Source organism: Cardiocondyla obscurior, linkage group LG26, assembly GCF_019399895.1.
Source record: "Cardiocondyla obscurior isolate alpha-2009 linkage group LG26, Cobs3.1, whole genome shotgun sequence".
Classification (NCBI taxonomy): Eukaryota; Metazoa; Arthropoda; class Insecta; order Hymenoptera; family Formicidae; genus Cardiocondyla; species Cardiocondyla obscurior.
In genome coordinates this window covers 1,223,096-1,241,901 of record NC_091889.1, presented here as the reverse complement: position 1 = coordinate 1,241,901, position 18,806 = coordinate 1,223,096, and the positions used below count along the sequence as shown (strand labels likewise).

At 40.0% G+C, this 18,806-nt stretch overlaps 2 protein-coding genes across 10 annotated transcripts in view; one reads left to right on the top strand and one right to left on the bottom strand.

Annotated features, from left to right (window-relative positions):
* Positions 1-82: 82 nt before the first annotated feature.
* Positions 83-10,553, bottom strand: Herc4 (HECT and RLD domain containing E3 ubiquitin ligase 4). Of its 8 annotated transcripts, none has more exons than XM_070672670.1 (19): positions 10,518-10,553; positions 6,634-6,820; positions 6,450-6,560; positions 6,228-6,350; positions 5,866-6,141; positions 5,635-5,786; positions 5,444-5,560; positions 5,025-5,285; positions 4,819-4,946; positions 4,525-4,693; positions 3,843-4,133; positions 3,413-3,592; positions 3,253-3,339; positions 2,998-3,183; positions 2,528-2,838; positions 2,305-2,472; positions 1,885-2,224; positions 1,588-1,768; positions 83-1,451 (listed from the first exon to the last, which is right to left on the bottom strand). In XM_070672670.1, exons 1-18 carry the CDS (start codon positions 10,536-10,538, stop codon positions 1,616-1,618), a joined length of 3,261 nt encoding a protein of 1,086 aa, XP_070528771.1. In that variant the 5' UTR covers positions 10,539-10,553; the 3' UTR covers positions 83-1,451; positions 1,588-1,615. The 8 variants fall into 8 exon arrangements, with proteins under 8 accessions (XP_070528771.1, XP_070528772.1, XP_070528770.1 ...); XM_070672671.1 differs by having other exon boundaries at positions 83-251; XM_070672669.1 differs by having other exon boundaries at positions 83-1,768.
* Moe (moesin) overlaps positions 8,954-18,806 on the top strand; it is a 22,877-nt gene continuing 13,024 nt past the window's right edge. Inside the window, exons 1-3 of one of the 2 annotated variants that reach the window (XM_070672698.1) lie at positions 8,954-9,145; positions 14,034-14,086; positions 17,450-17,629. In XM_070672698.1, coding sequence (XP_070528799.1) covers positions 14,075-14,086; positions 17,450-17,629 — 192 coding nt within the window. In that variant the 5' untranslated portion in view covers positions 8,954-9,145; positions 14,034-14,074. Of the gene's footprint in view, positions 9,146-14,033; positions 14,087-16,870; positions 17,084-17,449; positions 17,630-18,806 lie in introns of those variants that run through there. The other variant, XM_070672697.1, reaches the window with a different exon arrangement.

The window sequence follows — 18,806 nt, the reverse complement described above, 5'->3', positions numbered from 1 at the left end:
AGTACTGATAATAATTATCAGAAACTATAACTAAAAGGTATCTAAATATTTTATTTTATAATGAACTTTAGGGTACAAGAGGTAGCTAACAATCTTTATTTTTTTTTTCCTTTCCAAGTAATACAGACACGTATCTAAGTAACAATTTACAAAATATCTTCTATATCAAATTTCGCAAAAGAATATAACTCGAAAGTGGAGTTCGAGCCATCTCTAAATTACTTCGTCAAAAAAGTGCATGGCAATAAAACCTAAAATATTTGATTATTTTATTATTATTATTAAAAATGCTTTCCTTTCAGTAATAGTATTTTACCACATGTGTTATGTTAAATTACTATACTACTTTGATATATACATATTAATTTTTATTTTTATACATTATATGTATACGTTGTATACAGCAAGCTAAAAATATACTCTGAAATCAGCAACGTGTTTGCGAAAAATACTAAATAAGGTACAATTTCACCAACGTGAGTTAATTTGATTGATCGGTTAACTCTCAAAGTTGCAACTGATCCTATTTTTCTTATTTTGAAATATTGTTACCTCTTTTCTGCGACGCTGATTAGTTCCTTCGGTCGTTCATCTCTCGAGTGATAATGTATGTGATTAGTGATAGTAATTATTTAAAAAAGCAGTGTAATATAGTGTCGATTTAAAATGTGTCAAGATAATCTAGAATACTGGCACGGAAGAAAGGAAGGAAGGAAGGACGAAAGGATGGAAAATATTTTAATCTAACCTAACTGGAAGATACAAATGTAAGTGAATTGGCAACACACCATCGGCTGTAGATCGTTGAAAGGTAATTATTAATATCATTAATTAATGTTCGAATCTAATAACGCAGACGAAGCGCGCGCTCTGTAATCTTTAGTGTTTTATAAAACTGATGTATTTTTAACATCAGTTTTATGTTCGGTAGTTACAACTCTAAAAAATAACCGACCGATTAAATTAACTTGTGTTGGTGAAACCGGGCCTAAGTTTCTTACAAAGTTCTGAAATTTATCTGTCAAAAAGGTTCTTATTAAACTAGTAACTTTTTCCGAGTATTGTCTTCTCTAGACTCGAGTACATTCACAAAACACAAGCAGTTTTTCTCTCATGATCAACTAGTGTCTTTTTAGTACGTTTACATGTTAAAATATCCTTGTCATATCAATAAATTTTTACGCAATATGATTATATATAATAAAAATTAGTAACGTGATCTGTTTAATTTAAATCAATTATGGAATTTTTATTTTTAAGTTAAATTCTTTTTGTAATTTATTTCTTAATTCGTTATAGAGTTATTATCACAATATTTAACTTGTGCATTTTGTTAATTCATTGTTTATTTGTATATTACATTATAAATTAATTGAGCTTATTTAGGCATCCATTTGTATTAGGTAATCATATTGGCAATGTAAATTAACTTTCCCTTCATTAATTTTGAACTAGAAAAGTCAAAACGGGAGCTTTATACGTTGATAAATTGTATTAACATTAATGTTACTTGTAAAGAATTTGTTATTTTCTTTTATGAGTGATTCATTAAATTAATAAATTTAGATATAAATAAAGCTATCTTACATTGAGAATATAAAAAAGACGCGTAGTCTCACACAAGAGAGAATCCTTGATTATGTTGGATAGCTTGTAGCAATTTGTACTTCAATCTCTCGCGAGTTTGATAACGTGGCAGATCGAGCAGGTTAAAGCACGTATGTGCAGCCGGTAGAAAACGTTCATCAGTCATTGGCTGTATCGTAATCTGCAAAAAAAAATACCAGGATAATATATTAATTAAAAAATTAAGAAAGATAAAGAATATCTTTCCATTACAGTTACATATCTTGCAACTGGTCTTAATATGCTGTTGTATCTTACTTTTATAGCTTTCATGCCTTGTATAGGTATTCTATCACTGCCTGTTAAAAAAAGTAAAAATTTCTTTTTCTCCTCTAATGGCAATTCATGAAAGACTTGCCAGAAGAGCACGATAGTAGGATGGCTTTTGGAATATCCTTCCTTATAAGAGGCATTCTTCTCCAATTCTTCCCAATCGTAATTTTCATTGCCGATCAAAAGCGACATTAATTCGTGACTATGAAATAGCTCCAGTACCCTTCCACCGCATACATTATGAAAACCTTTGTGAAACGCTTTGAATTGCGTTTCTACCGATTTATTCAATACGTAGTCCACGTACAAATCCACATATTGTTGCCTGCAAACCAAAGCGTTTTGCTTTCGTTTTCTTTATCTTCTAGCATCATCAGTGCTGGCACACGCGTAATGCTTACGTACTTGTTTTTTAAAGTAACAGGAACTTTTTCACCGCCCGGTATTAATTCGAAGTTTTTCATTTCCCCGAATACTTCCCTGGTTATCATGAAGTTTAAGCAAAATACTTCCTCAAGGTCTGATTCATTGTATTGGAGAACATCTTCTAAACTCCTACAATGCATATACTTGCTGAAATTTTATTTAATATAGGATTAACATATAAAGTCTGGAATGAGTAGAGTACCTAGCTATTGTCGGCGACATTTCCTTCATATCGTTCAGTCCGACCGATTCTCCCAAAAGTTTTTTGTATAACACCAATGGAAATGGTAAGTTAATAATTACAAAATTATAAATCGCCAAGCCACAGAGAACACCAATCAGGAAATACATAACTTCCTCCTCTAACGAATCAGAGCTAAACCAGATTGTTCTCGTCTCTTCGTATTCTTTGAACATACCATATTTAAAATCAAGAATTTCAGCGAAAAGAAGCATGAAAAATTCTTTTCTAACACCACCTACGTCTTCAGCTTCTTCATCGCGAAACTTAACCTGGAAAGATACGCGCTATATAAATACGAGTTATAAGACAGTACAGAATAAAATGTAAAAATACTTTTATATTGCTATAATTTTTGAGATTTAATTTTCGAAAGATATATTTAATTTTTCGATTTGTGACATTAAGAAATTTTAAAATTTAATACTTACTCTGAGAGGTCTTTTCAATTCGCTAGAATCGTACTTAAACAACTGTTCCAGGGTATCATTGACTATATTATTCCGTGACACGTGTAATATTACAAATTGACTGTACTGTTCGAAGTTTGGAACAATCGTACCAAGCATCATATCTCTCACAACTCGCGATGCTGCTTCGTTCATCGCAGATTGCATCTAACATAAATATAGTTTATTAAAATACGCGGACAATTATTTTAAAATAATTTAGATATTTCTTTATACCTGTACAGCTTGATCAGTTTGAAGCAATGTGGTTTTCGCTTCGGCATCAAATAAGAAAGGATAATTACAGAAATATATTTTCCGATACTGAAAAATTATAAGAATTATAATGCTACGTGTATGTAAAAATAGGCATTACTAAAAATCTAAAATTACTTACATAAGATCGATCATCTTCTCCTAGCCACTTGAGGTAATCGCGGTTAATGTCTACATATGCGATTAATTCTGGCAAGTGGAAGGTCTCATAAGGTACTCGTATGCCAGCTGTGACATTTAGTTTGTACAATAATGTTAATAACTCTAGAGCATATTGTATATTTTCAGTCCACATAACAACCTACAAAATATGTTTTACATTATTGTACAAATATAATTATTATTAATATTATTATTTTAGAAAGCTTACGAGATTTTCATAAAATATCTTGTGTATTCGCAAAAATATTTGACAATTTGCATTCCTTTAAAAAAAGAACTATTACTTTGATTGCTAGACATATAACGTAAGAGTGCCCAAGAAATTCGTGAAAATCTCAAAACTTACTTCCATATCGTCGTTTGCGCAAATATTTCTGTGCGCAATTTACCTTGTCCGCTGTTGCCTGTTTTACAAAGTGCAGCACCACAGACTTGAACATTCTCACAAGTCTTTCGAAGTAGTACGGCGGGGCTGCGCTCCACCACATTCCTACGACTTTGCAAGCCTCTGCTTTTAGTTTTAATACTGCCTTGCAAAATGGCGTTTGCAAAGAATCATAGTTGGACAAATTGGCAAAACGATGATATAGCGGTAATGTTAAGTACACCCTTAAAGATTCAACATCAGGTGGAGAATCGGCAAACGACGGTATTAAACTATCAGTTATACATGTAAAGATCTAAAATAAAAACATGAGGATACAATTTAAAATATTAATCAAGATTTTACATGTAAGCTGAAAGGCAGATAATGCGACGGCAGCTAGCGTCGTGTGCGTTGAGTTTTACACGTAGTACCGCATGTATATACTGCGCCGGCCGGATTGCCGAAGACTGATTTTTTCCCGTTCTCTTATCCCCTGTCTCTGCCGCCTAGGGTTACGTACGCTAGCTGTTGTCGCCGCAAAAAATGTCATATCTGCTCTTCGGTGTACACTGAAAGACAGATACGACGTTTGCTGCGGAGACGGTGACTAGCATATGTGATTCTAGCGTGGTATATGTCGAGTTTCACACGAAGCGCGTAGTTTTCAGTGCATATTCATATAAGTAAAATTTTTTTAATCTCACCAATTCTTGAATTGTGTTGTTGTCGAGTTCTGAGATAATTCCAAATAATCTAATTGCATTGTCAATATCGACCCCATGGTTCTTGCTCGAACATCCATAATGTGTGTCGTTATTAAGCAAAAAAGACGCATTTATACACGCTTGACTTCTAAATACAGTTTCTAGATACCTGAAAAACACCGCATAAAATTGGCAAGTTGATTAAGTTCATTAAATTAAATACATTGTGACAAAAATTGAAAATTAATTTAAAAAAACGCGAGTAAAAGCATTATTTTTTTTTTTTTTACTTACATCAGTAAATCGGAATTAACCAATGAACCAGGTGGGAACTTTTGACAGTCAATCAACTTTTCTTCCGTTACTGTAAGAATTTGGAAAATTGCCCCTAATATTCTACAGTCATCTGGTTCGACATTATCCTGTAGATATATTTAAATATTCTTATTTTTTTTCGTCTCTTTAAAGAAAAAAAAAAAACAGCTATATGGAAAACATACTTTTTTTTGACTGATCGTAGCAAAGCAATGATCGCCTCCACTGAAGATGTGCCTAACAACACAATCAATTTGAGAATTGTAATGTAAATCAAGTACCATCGACGATCCGTTCGGGGAAGACCATGGTCCTAGAACGACTTGAGGTGTTGTAGCACTCTGTGAAGTACGATTTCCTAATTGTCCAGCACCACCTAAACCCCAAGCGTAAACTCTTCCTCTAGATGGTACTAAAGCCAGGGTGTGTCTTTTACCACAAGATATCTGAACAATAAAGCATAGTATTATTTTTATACATCGTACGATAAATTAATAAATATAATACTATGTAATTGATATTTATACGACATAATAGTTATATCACGACTTAAAATTACATTTTAATTACATAGATGTTATTTTTTTTAGAAATAATAACTTACTTGTGTTACAGTACTACCCATCAGCTCCATAATTTGTCGCGGCAAGATCTCATGCGTATTATTTCCATGACCTAATTGACCATACATTCCAGCTCCGCATGTAAATACTCCACCGTCCTGAAATAATTGCAATAAATTGTTTCAAGTCTCGTGGCCCTTCAAAATATTGTCCAAAATATTAATAAAATTACCGTTGTCAAAAACACTGAAAATTCCTCACCGCATGCTGCATAGCATACTTTTAAATTTCTCAGAGTACGCAGTTGACACGGTAAAATCCTCTGTTGAGTATCGTTAAGACCTAACTGTCCAAAGGTGTTTCTTCCCCACGAAAATACAGCTCCTAATAAAATAAAAAACCGGTCTTGATATGTACAAGATTAAACAACATCCATGATTAATTATTAATATAATAGGTTTACCTGATTTTGATATAACTACAGTGTGATAACCGCCGCAAGCAATAAATGCAATCGGTATAGCAGCTAACGAATATATTTTTTTTGGTTTTATTTCGGTGTCTGTTAAGGAACCTAATCCCAACTGTCCTTCTCTATTATTACCCCAAGCATATAAGTCTCCGTTGTTAGTTAGAGCGATCGAATGCTCAACACCACATGCAACCTGTACTATTACATTGGTGCCAAATACTTTTACCATACGTGGAGCACGCTCTGTAGAATCAACGCTATTTAATCCTGTGAAACAAAAGTATGATATACTTTTCATAGTAAAACAAAATATCCTTTGAAGTGTTGTCGTAAGAAAATGAAATACATATTACCTAGTTGACCATTCAAGTTACTGCCCCAACTGAAAAGTCGTCCTCTTTCATTCACAGCTAAAGTATGACAATTACCACATGCTATTTTTCTGAATACAAACGCGTCCAAGCCAGATATTAACTCTATATTTCAACAAATTAATAAATATTTTAGTAAAATTAAAGAAACTTAATTTAAAAGGTATATAAATTATATATTTAAATAAAAATTGTTGTACTCACGTAACCTTTTTCTTGCTTTCTCATGACCAAGTTGCCCATAGTCGTTATTGCCACAGGAATATATTTGACCATCTTTTGTAATGACTACAGTATAATTTTCTCCACATGAAACTTAAATTATCATTTTTAAAATATTTACATAATAAAAATCTTGTAAGATTTATAGATCTTTCAAAAATCTTACTTTGATCAACATTATTTGCTTCTGCAAAATCTACTTCCCGTGGTATAAAGATGTTTTCGTCTTCAATGCCACCTAAACCCAACTCCCCATGAATAGTACTACCCCAACAGAACATAATGTTTGAGTTTTTCGATCGTTTTACTGCTAGATTACTTTCATCCACCAATTTCTTTTTTGATCTGCTCGCCTATGTAACAGAAACAGAAGCATGTTTAAACAAATCAATACAAATTATTAAATTTATAAAAAGTATAATGCACTAGTTCTCAACTTAAAAAAATACTGAATTAATGACTAAGTATTTACTAAATTATATATATATATATTTTTTTTTTTTCATAACTTTGTCTATGCTATGCATGTATTAAACACAATACATATGTATCAAATGACATTGAGCAAATTTGTAAAAACACTCAGCTTCATGAAACTGAGCAATTTAGTCTTATCTGTTATCACTCACATCAAATATTCAATTACTAATATTTATATATATATATATATAAAACTCATATATATCTGCTGTACCTAATTATCTTATACAATCATTAATTGCTTAATAACTTAATAATTAACTGTTGTCATTTATCACAATGATTCTCGTATTGAGATACGAGAGTGCTTTCCAAGCATCAAAGTAAGATTATTTTTGTATCTCTTCTAGACCCGATAAACACTCCCCAGGCAAATTAATCCGAGCTGCCTGTGTCTCTCTCGGATGAGCCGCTGGACCGTCGCAAGAAGACTACGGTCGACGAATCCACGTGCGAGGCCGAGCATACCTAAAAAGATGATATCGGCGTCTCACGCCGCGGCTGAGCAACAAATTCGTGTCGGTGTGACTAACCATATTTATCTATAACTCCTTGTTTCGCGCGCGCGCCGCGCGCGTGCGACGAGACATCAGACTCGCGGCCGGGGCATGTTATTCACGCGGTGCGCGTGGTCTTGAAAATAGATCTTCCTCGCGATGATGATGCGTCCGGGTACTTGCCTACCGTGTCACAGGAACTCACGAGGACCCGCTGTCCGCCGAGCGTGGTCACGACTCTCGCGAGAAGCCTGCCTTCCCCGTACGTCGCGCCGCGTAAACGATGCGCGAGGAGGGAGGAAGAGGTGGCGGTGACTTCGTCAAATGTGTCGCGGTACAAAGAGGTTAAGCTGGCACCTTCGCGCGACTGGCAATCGAATATTTTCGAGGTCGCCTGCTTCACCGCCGCTCCTCGAGCCCGTCGTCCGTTTCGTTTACCGAGATCGGCAAGAAGCGCGACAAAAGTCATCCGGCAAATAGAAAAGACTACGGAGGAAGACGCGAAGTGAAACGACCTTTTTTTCGAATTTCTAGGAACGCAAATGTAGAAACCTTGCGGTCGAGGCGATTATTCGACAATTTTTTATCTGTCCCTTTTTTTTCTTTGTTTTTCTTTTTCATCCTTTTCTAATGTAGAATTTAGGCGGCAACGAACAAAAAGTACGCACGTGTATTCCACTGTCCCTGACTTTTGTCAATCGCGAGTGGTCGATTGGCCCCGACGTAGCGTTACCTTCAGGGTCGTCCGAGCGGCGACGTTCAGGTTTTATCACGTCATTGCGGATCGACGCATAAAACGATTTGTAGAGCTTGACCGTCGAACGAACGAGCGGAACTGAGGAGCGGAGGTGGGTAACGCGATACGTAGCGTTGCTCGCGTCGAAGTTGGTGGTCGATTTAACATTATTTTTTTAAATTGCAGACGCTGCACGTCACTTACATCTTCGATACATTTACGTTGCCGGATGACGGCGAGGTAATGAGCGCGACGTTACGGCGTTGTAACAGTCGACACAGTCGTGCGTTTTTTCAACTGGCATGACGAGCTCGCTAATAACGACCAGCTGTGCGATGCAATTTAACAATGTGTGTACCATTGGCGCATATTTATTCCTCCGGATCACGGAAGCTTCCGCCGTGCACAGAAAGAGACGAGGTAGGCGAACGAAAACGCCTGGAATATGATAGGTATAGAAGAAATATTAGTGCTTTTACTCGTCATTGAATTAATCGCTCAGAGAAATCAAGACTTTTTTTTATTAAAAAAAAAAATAATTTGCTTCTTCATATAGTGCGCCGACCGAATTAAATTGCATGTTCATCAACCACGTGGACCCGGTTCTCCGTCTCTGATTGGTAGTCGCGGCCGCAAATCGCGAGTGGGGCATCTACGTGAATGTGTGAATCGTGACCTCGCTTCTCCCCTCCGCCACGCGTGAAGCACCGGCGCCACCGCTCACAGTGGCGCCACCACGGACGGACAAACGGACGGACAGGCGGCGGCAGCCATATTATCAGTGAGGTGTCAGTATTTTCCGAACGTGACGGGATTTTTGGGTGTGGATCGCGCGATTTCCTGTTGTCGACGGGGCAGTCGCGGGATCAGTAGCGCGAGCGCCAAGCGGGCCGTCGTCGTGGATGCGGTGCGACTCCACGTGTCACACGGGAGGAACCACGGGCCTTGCGTGCAGGCAGAATCAGGTAAGCACACGCCGACGTCGCCGACGGCGAGCCGCCGTACGCGACTCCCCGTTGCCTCGTCGCCCCGCGGGGGAAAGGAAAGAAAGCAAGAGGATCCTGGGGATCAAGGCTGCCGCGCGGCGCCGGGCGGTTCACGTGCTCGTCGCTGACCGTCGGCCACGTATCCGACGCTTACCGGCGGCGAACCGGGCGAATACCGCGAGCGCGTGATTCAGAAACCCGTGACGAGTGGAGCCGTAGTCGGTCAACCGAGGCGGGATCGACCTCGCAGGGCGACGAGGCAGCGATCGGCCAGAAGCCGCCTTCTTTTTTCTCTCCTCTCCTCTCAGTGCACGCTGGAACTCGGCGCGTGATATATCCCCGGGTGGCAGCGCGGAATCGAGGTTGGTTGGTTACGCGGCTCGCCGGAAAACCGGTTCGCACCGACATCAGTTAGGCCAACTGCGTGTAACTCAATTTTCTCTTCTCCCCGCACGCCACGTTCACCGAACGTCGATTCTTCGTGGACCGTACGTAATATTAACGGATGTTCAGCCGGTGATTATTCAACAGTGATTCACGATCCTGATTGACCCGCAAAAGGACGAAAAATGGAAGTGGACGCGACGGAATTCGGCCGTGGGAGATCGAGAGTCGTAAAGTGATCGTATAACGTGATTATTGATAACGTTAATCGCCGTCTAATCGCATTTTAGTTTGTTAGAAATGAAGGCGGATATCTGATTTGTTAAAAAAAAAACCTGATTAGTTGACTAATCAATTTGCCCACGCATTCGTTTTTTTTTTCCGTTTATAGGGTGTCTCAGACCTCGTCAGCGTAGGTATATTCGAGACAAATATTTTCATACGTTTGGTGCAAATATTTGGACGGTTTCCACCAGTTTTAAAACCGCACGGCGACGATTAAGTACACATTCTTCAACTAATGTCGAACAAACCGCAAGCCTTGATCTTATTAAAAATCTAGAATTTGTTTAATGTTGCGTCAGACGTAAAGAAAAAAGAACATCTTAGGGAACAATATATATTAAAAAAAAAAAAAAGAAATATGCAAACTAATTTTAACGTTAGTCCTGCGATAAGAAACCCAGACAGCCCGTTAGCAAACAAACGTGATATATGTGTTTAAGTTTTCTTGGTAAGTTCGTCAAGGAACTTTATTGAGGTAGCTCGTGTGTGCGACACCCTATATAAAACACCTGAAGTTACAGGTTTAGAAAGGAATCCGCCAGGTTGACAAGTCGACGAGCTGCGTTGAACCGCGTTCTCCACTTTCGTTGCCCCCTGATGCCTTGCCCTGGACTTGTGCGTTCTACATGCGCGAAGGAAGGGGACGAGAAGCGTGGATTCTGTTTGACGGCTGTCCACTTACCTCATACATCCATCCATTCATCTATTCCCGGGTCCATCTCATCCTGCGACATGGCTCAGCTTCCTTCTGTGTAGAAAAGAACAAGACTGAATCAAACTCTAGTAGCTAGCTAGTAACGGCAGTATCAGTTGTCAATCAGACTTTTCAACGTTAATATTGTATGGAAAATTAACGTCATGAACAGTTAACGACTGTATAATAGACATATTTTATAAACTTCAAGTAAATTAACGTAGTTACAGTTAATATAATAATTAGCGACTGCATGCGACGTCGCATGTAAAAATGTCAATTGTTTTATTTGATTGCTAGCTAAACTAGACGGAGATGAGTTGAAATTTTATTCGCGCCGGACATTCGCGAGATGCTGATGATTTCGGTTTTCCACGCGGGTAACCTCTCGCTAAACGCGCAGAGGTCACCCAGCACGACGATGCCGTCTCCACGCCATCGGCCTGCGGCGCCTTTCTCGTTGAGAAATCCTTGGACGTTCATTCCCGTCGCACGTGTAGCGTTTCAGCAACGTGGCTCATCCCGCGTTCACGCCTATCGCGATCGTCACGAATAACGCGATTCAGTGTCGGTCGGAGAGAAAACCTGAGAGAAATACGAGCGAGACACTCTTTTCGCAGGGAGAAAATTAATTTGACACGTTAATTTACATCGGATACTTCGTTAACATATTTATTTTCAACGAAAACGTCAGTCCGCCTTTATGCAATATTTTTTACAATATTTATCTACGTTTTTTTTTTTTCCCCCTCTATTGTTCTTATCAATAGTAAGAGCTGACGTAATTAGTTTCATACATTTCTGCGTGTATACTGTCTGGTCGCACTTGTAAAAACAAAGAAACTAAACGCGTAAATGAATATTATGAGTTGTGGGTCTTTTGAAGGAAACCACCGAGCCGACAGTTTTGGAATTGATGGCTGTGGATCGTCATGTACGCTTATATTTATTGATTCCAACTGTCAGCGCGAGTTTTGGCTACGTGTAATATATTTCCGTGGTGATGTCACCCATTATTTTACGATTCTGTGACGGACTTGAATCATCGCGGTCCGCTCTTTTTTTTTTTTCCTTTCTCTATCTTCTCCCTGCGGGAAGAATAGTTTATCGCGTTCTGACGCACAACAGAGAGAGATTATCGCAGCGGCTCCGTGCGGCTTCCTCCGCACAACTGTTGACACCAGTCATTGTCGATCTAAATCTAAAACGATCTACGAATTGTAAAACATTGAAAATCCAGACGTTTATCTTCGGAGAGCAATTATTCGAGAGCCGTTATGTCATTTTTACACGCTATACGTTACGTAATATTTTTACACGTATTGTTATGCACTGTAGTGCCAGCGAAAAGATATTTCAATGGCTCTCAAGGCGAAATATCAGTTTTTAAATTAGGGTCACTTTTCGTGGAATTCCGAATAGAATAGGTTGGATTTAATGACGCATCAAATCTTACCTTTGGAAGACAGCAGAATCGAATAAGTTTCTCTCCGAAGAAACCTCGGTATATCCGGGCTTTGTCTCCGCAAAAATCGTCTCCGCGCTTCTCAAGGAAGGAGACCGGATGCTCGTCACATAGAGGTCGGCTGTTAATTATCACGTGTATTGAACCCGATGTGTACGACTTAATTACGGCAGCCATCGTATTTAACACTCGAACAAATCTACTGTTTAGATCGTGGCGTGAATTATTTTACATTCTCTTACGTCTTTCGTTTCGTTTATATCAAATTGAAAGTTAATTGTCATGTTAAAAGTTACATTTTGTTAACAAATGCTCGTGGCCCAGTGTTTTAATCACGTGGCGCTAGAGATAAGCGTTTAAATACCACGGCACGATTCCGTATTTTATTTACCTAACGTCGAGATTATATCGAGTGTAAATACGAGATGGTTAGGCGATCGAAGATGTCCTAATATCGGCTCGGGTAATCGCCGTGGAATTTGTCTTTATCGCAAAAGCGGCGAGCGATTTGCGAGCGAGTGCTAAAACACTAGCGGCTAATTAAGATAAATCGATGGCGAAACTTGATAGCACAATCGATAGCGTGCGTAACATATTTCTAATACCCCGGCACACACGAGATACGGTATGATACACGGATAATCGTTTAAACCCGGCGACATGGCAGCGTAACACTTGAGTAGGTCATATGAGGTACCATCTTGCTCCGGTTTTTTTTTCTCCCTTCCGTGCCGTTTATTTCAGCAAGGTCGAACAAAATATTATTTCACATCGTAGGTATATTAATAGCTGCTCTATAATATATACAATGTATATGTCTACAATTACGGCTGTTAAGATATCTTGTAACTACGACTCGCCAATCGTCGCTTAAATAACGATGAGGTGATACGTTATATTGGCGCGTCATGTACTAGTCGTTGCAATAATTTTTCAAGATTTTCATCAAGGGGATTAAATTGATTAATCTTGGCTGAGAGGATAGGGAAGTCCAGGGAGAGAAAGATTCTTTTTTTATCACCGCAATTATCCCGCTTGTTCGTCGTTTCCTGTTGTCGTTATTGATAGACGTATCCTATTCTCTTCGTTCGGTTTTTCTACCGCGACGAATGTGCGACGCGAAAAGCCGCTAAAGGCGAGAGATAACGACGGTTCAACGAACGTCTGGGTGTCGGATCGGGTCCTAGATAAGGGGGGAAGCTAGACGGGGCAGATCACGGCGTGATCGGGCACTCCTCAGCCGTGGCGGATGTCGGTCACGCGGATTTGCATCACGACCGGTCGTCCCCACCCCGCGTTTCCTACGTCGGCGGCCTGTCGAAGCTCGAAATCCGGCTAAAAAGAACTGGACAGGTACTCGGGAAAAAACGAAAAATATCACGAAAGTTTACCGAAAGATCGTAAAAGAGCTCGGAAGGATTAGAGCGGTAACAGATTGTCGAACGCTCATACTGCATCCCGAGGCACGCAACGACAGGCTTATGTAACTCCGTACGACTACCTGTCGTTTCAATCATTTTGTCAAGTTAATACCGATTGGAACACAGGTTGATTTGAAGTTCAATTGTCGTTTCAAGATGTGATGCTTATCTAAAAGTCATGATCGCTCATTGAATCACGTCATCTCATGTAAAGTCAATTTTCTAATATCTGGTTTATCCTGATTAATTACACGCACGTCTGAGACTCTGCTATAAATTCCTGATGCTTTTGGGGCACACGCGATTTTATACATTTTACTTAACATCTCAGGAACGAATAAAGTCGTCTGTTGTAATTAAACGACCAATTAAATACTGTAATTATGTATCTGTCAACATGTCTGTATGTCATGTGACATTAGCAAGGTATAAAGAGACTTTGAACGATGATAGCACGATAGCGAATGTCGTTTAAAAATGAAAATCAAGGACACCATCAATATGTTCTAAAATATCAGTAGAATAAGGAGTTCGCAATGCGATGATCGCGAATTCTATATTTATTATTTTTATCTAAAAAATAATCAGGCTCTAATCTGCACCGTTTATCTGTTTCAGAGGGATAGTTCCGCTGTTTAGTACAAGAAAATACAGCCACGATGCCGAAGTCGGTATGTATCTCGCTTTAATTATTTTACATTTAATTCGTTAATTTACCACATTATTTTTAAATACTGGAGATAATCTAAAAGTGATGATTTAAAGAATTAACTTGATTGTACCCACATCTTATTTGCGACAGGCTGCAAGGGAAAATCAATTGCTTTCGCAATTAATTGTTAATATAAAGGATAATAGCTGTCGTTTTGACAATTGGGAGGAAACTGATAATTTGCTGCAAGAAAACGGTTAAACAAATGCAAAGTGGAGGATCTTAGCATCGAAACGAGATATACCGAGGCGAGATAGTCGTGCAAGGTACCCGGAAGATATTATACGAATGTATATTTCCGAGTCGTGACTGGTGATCTATACACGTTCGTGGAACGCCGTCACAGCTTTACGGCACCGACCTAAAACGGTCGCGCATTCACTTTGCTGTAACTTCTATGCGGTGAAACAGGTATCTGAATTGCTCGCGCGAGTATGTAACCACATATCTCGAGATTCCGGTGACATTTGAGCATCTTGGTAGCCGCATTGATCGTTTCCCTGGCACTGCATGAAAGAAAGAAAAAAAAAAAAGAAAAAGAGAGAATAGCTAGGCCATAAATTAATCAAACAATATTTTTTAACGTCAGAACCAACACTAGAATAACCAAGTCGGAGTAATGAATTAAAAATTTTTTATTTTAAATTACGGAAATTAAAATGTTTTTGTTGGAATTTATGACTTTCGTCGAAACGATAAAAAAAAAAAAATTGATTATTTACATATGCTAATTTATTTTCTGTCAAGCATTCTAATTGGAAAGTTTTATAGAAGTGTCTACGCATTATCTAAATAACGTTGGTGGTTCTAATGTTAAGAAATCTGTAGAGAGTAAGGTTGAGAAGTTGGCTCGGGAGATTCCGTTATCTCATCTATTTGAGAGGAATCAGAAAAGATGAGGGCCGATCGTATAATTTCGGTTCATGTAATTTCTCGCGTAGAAGATAATCGCTCTATCGTTTTTATCCTTTATCATTTTAAATCACAGACGGATGTGCTCGTTGCATCGAAGTCTCAATTAGGCGTGATTAGATTCATCTCGCATAGACACTTTGTACTCGAATAAAAACGGAAGAAGATATACATCTTTCCGTTTGATACAGCAGGGCACTGAATAATAATAATGAACGGAAACTGCGGTATTTCCTGGCCGTTAAGATATGGCGCTTTTAAGACATATCTTTTTTTTCCTTTTTTTTGTGTAATTATTACGCAAGACGATGTCTATCAGTGGAATCGGCTTTAATGAACGTGTGCAAAAATAAAATCATGATGCAGACGCGTTGTGACTTGTCTGCCATTCACGATTGAATTTCTTTTTTATGTAACTTTATTATGTAATTCGTGACATCGCGCATGTACATGAGACAATGGTACTTGGAATCGTGTGGCCTTTCTATTCTTTTTTTTTTCTTTCTGTATTCAAGAAGCTGCTTTCCCATTTTATTTTCCGATCAAGCGTGCTTCTCTCATTCAAAGCTCTTTCAAAGTTGTTTGCGCGAAACGAGTGAGAAGATATCGTTTATCTAAATTGAAAGACCAATGCTCATTTGCATAAAACCGAAGCAGTTGCATAATGCGAAACTGATTTACAGTTCAAGTAGGGAAAAAAAAAAAAGAAAAAAAAAATTAAAGCTATTTTAATCTTAAAAGTCGCGTCGTGAGATAACAACATCGGCTAATGTTCATTCTTATCATTAATTTTAATCTCGATTCCTTATCTTTTTGTTTTTAGATTTTAGAATTAGAAAAAAAAAAGATAAAAAGGGAATAAAGCCAAGATTGAAGTTAGTGGAAGAGTCGTGTGGCAATCGAAAATTTGTATTTCCTTTATTTTTTTTTTCTTCATCTTACGTTCCGCTCGCGAGTATCTCGCACCGTGTAGGTCGGCGACGCTAGGAATGCGATATCGCATGTGTCGCAAATGTGAAAGGCATCGGCCTTTAACGCATCCAAGAGGTCGCCGCGAGTGCTTTACTCGCGCGTTACGGAGAGGCCTTTGGACTTTGCGAGGATTATTTTTTTTCTCTCTTTCGAGAAAGGAAGTCTTTTCTTTTTCCTCTTTTTTTTTTCCAGACACCGTTCTACGTGCGACTCGCGATCAGATGACCTGAAGAGGTCGGCAAAGAGTGCTCTCGGACTTTGATGCCAGTTCCCCTCTCGCAGCCTGTCGCAAATAAAATTTATAATCCCTACGTAACGAGACTCGTGGCATCGTTGAAACGTTTACTGGCCAGCGTTACGACTTCAGCTTCAACGAAACGGGATCCCGCTCGTGGCCACCCTGCGTTAACACGATACGAATACCCCGAAGGAGACATTCGCCCACGCTCTATATTTCGCCAGCAACGTATCCGTTTAGTCGCGCGGAGATAAACGAAGATGCGTGGGGCTGGAGTAAAAGATTATGCAATCGATCGGCTGCAAGTAGGATGCTGCGGCTAACTCTTGATCGTTCAATCTTTTTTATTTCTTTCACGACTAGTTATTCTAGTTAATTGTTGTAATTTTTTTTTAGCAGCAACAGTCGCATATTCCCGCGGGTCAGTTAAACGGTTTTTAAAAAATCGCGCGCCAGGCGGGGTCGCTTCCTTCCGCGGTGACCTGCGATTGGTCGCCGCGCCTCCGACCGGCTCGCCCCACGTGATTGCGTTTCGCGCGCTAAGAGCGGGAGAAGCGTTGCACTCGCGCGTCCCGCCAAGTAAGGAGGAAAGAAGCGTCGCCAGTTGCAGTTTGTGGTTTGGGGCTCCATTGTCTGCGACTCCGAGGACCGGCTCGAAAGCTCGATCGCGTTCGTCCGTTACCACACATCTGCGTATCTTCGCGCAGTCGTTATCGGGCGCTACTCGTCCGGCATCCTGCACTAGTGCTCTCGTCGCGATTCTCTCATCGGTGATTTCTCCTCGCTGTGAAGGTGTAAACGAATCTCGCAGACATGGTCGCCGGCGGCAAGATGGTAAGCCGGCCGTTACCGGCGTCGGGCCGGTTTGAATTTCCTTGCCCTTTTTAACGCGGATTTAGAGAAGTATCTCGCAGTCTACGCGGATTTCTCATATCTGAACGTAAAACATGTCTGTAGTCTTTTATATGTATGGTACAACTGTGCGGTCAGATATTTTCCAAATTGCGGATTTAAATCTAGCGAAAATGTTAAACGGAGACAAATTCATGTGGGGAAGTAAGACTACACGAATTTACTCGTTCTCGAGGGATACGAGGAGCGCGTAGTAACGTGACGGTTGAACCTCGTTCTACCGGGTGACGCGTTCCGTTCGCACCACCTGACGGGGTCCGTTTTGTTTGCATGTGCTGCGCCACAAAGATGAACGTGAGGGTGACGACGATGGACGCCGAGTTGGAGTTTGCGATCCAACAGACGACCACGGGGAAGCAGCTGTTCGACCAGGTCGTCAAGACGATCGGGCTGCGCGAGGTGTGGTTCTTCGGTCTCCAGTACACCGACAACAAGGGCGATCTCACCTGGATCAAGCTCTACAAGAAGGTAGGATAATAATTACGTATTCGTCCCGTAGCACTTCCCGCTTACTCGACGCGTTCCCCAACCGGATCTCGGTCCTCCCCCCGTCTCGTAGATCATCCTGCATCAAACTACAGATTCCAGGAAGCAGGCTTCTTTGGACTTGCCCGGAGGTTGACGACGTGCGATTGAATACGCAACTGGAATAGCATACAGAATTATGATATGAAAAGTGATTACGACGATGACTGGTCTTCAACGTCGTGCAAGGAATTTTCGAAGTAGCCTGAGACAAAAGGTTAAATATGATCAAGAGGCTCGCGCGCTTCTGCTTCGTAGGCTGCGAGCGAAACTCCACCGTGATCAATTTTCGGTGTTGATGGCGGTGAAAACCGAGCCCCGTGGTAACGTCCGTATCGCGATGCCGTCATCGTCGCGTGACACGCGAGATCCACCCGCGTGTATCGACGCGTGCATGGTCGAGAATGAAAGAAAATGGAAATGCTTCAAATTGTCAAGCCGGGCCTGACATCTGACCTCTCACAGAATAGCGTCCGCTTTGTAAATCTCGCATTCCCGTCCCGTTGAAAGTATTTCGAAGTACACGACTGTATGTTAAAAATGTAATTTGTAGTGAAATTGCATTAGAGTAAAAAATGTAACGTGCAAACGGATAACGTTTCGCTTGCATATACATTGTTGAAGCTAATATTTCGCTCTTTCACCAGCTTATAATCACGTTAACGACTAACGACCGTTTGAGGAAGGAAAACTGTTCGACTGTGAAAAAAAAGAAAAAAAAAAACCAGAAGGAACAAGCTCGTTGAAAGTTCCACGAAACAAGAAAGTATACCTCGGAAATAAGTAACGCTCTCAGGAATCCGTCATGTGCCACGTGCTTTCAAGATCTCCGTTGTTTTAGAGATCATCACGAAGGAGGATTATTCTCGATCGAGTTAACTTTTCTGTAATTGATTTTAACTTGGATATGTTAGACTGGACTATCGGTCTCGCGTGTAATTTGCGTATCTTTGCGATCGACCGTGCGTCAGATTTACGCTTACGCGCACGTAAACTGTATGGAATTAATGTACGTAGTAACAAGTAATTGCCGACTTCCTAAGGAATTGCACGCAGTCAGGTATCTCGTCGATACTGTACGCGGAGATCCGAAATAGCGGCCGTTCGCGAAGTACATTGC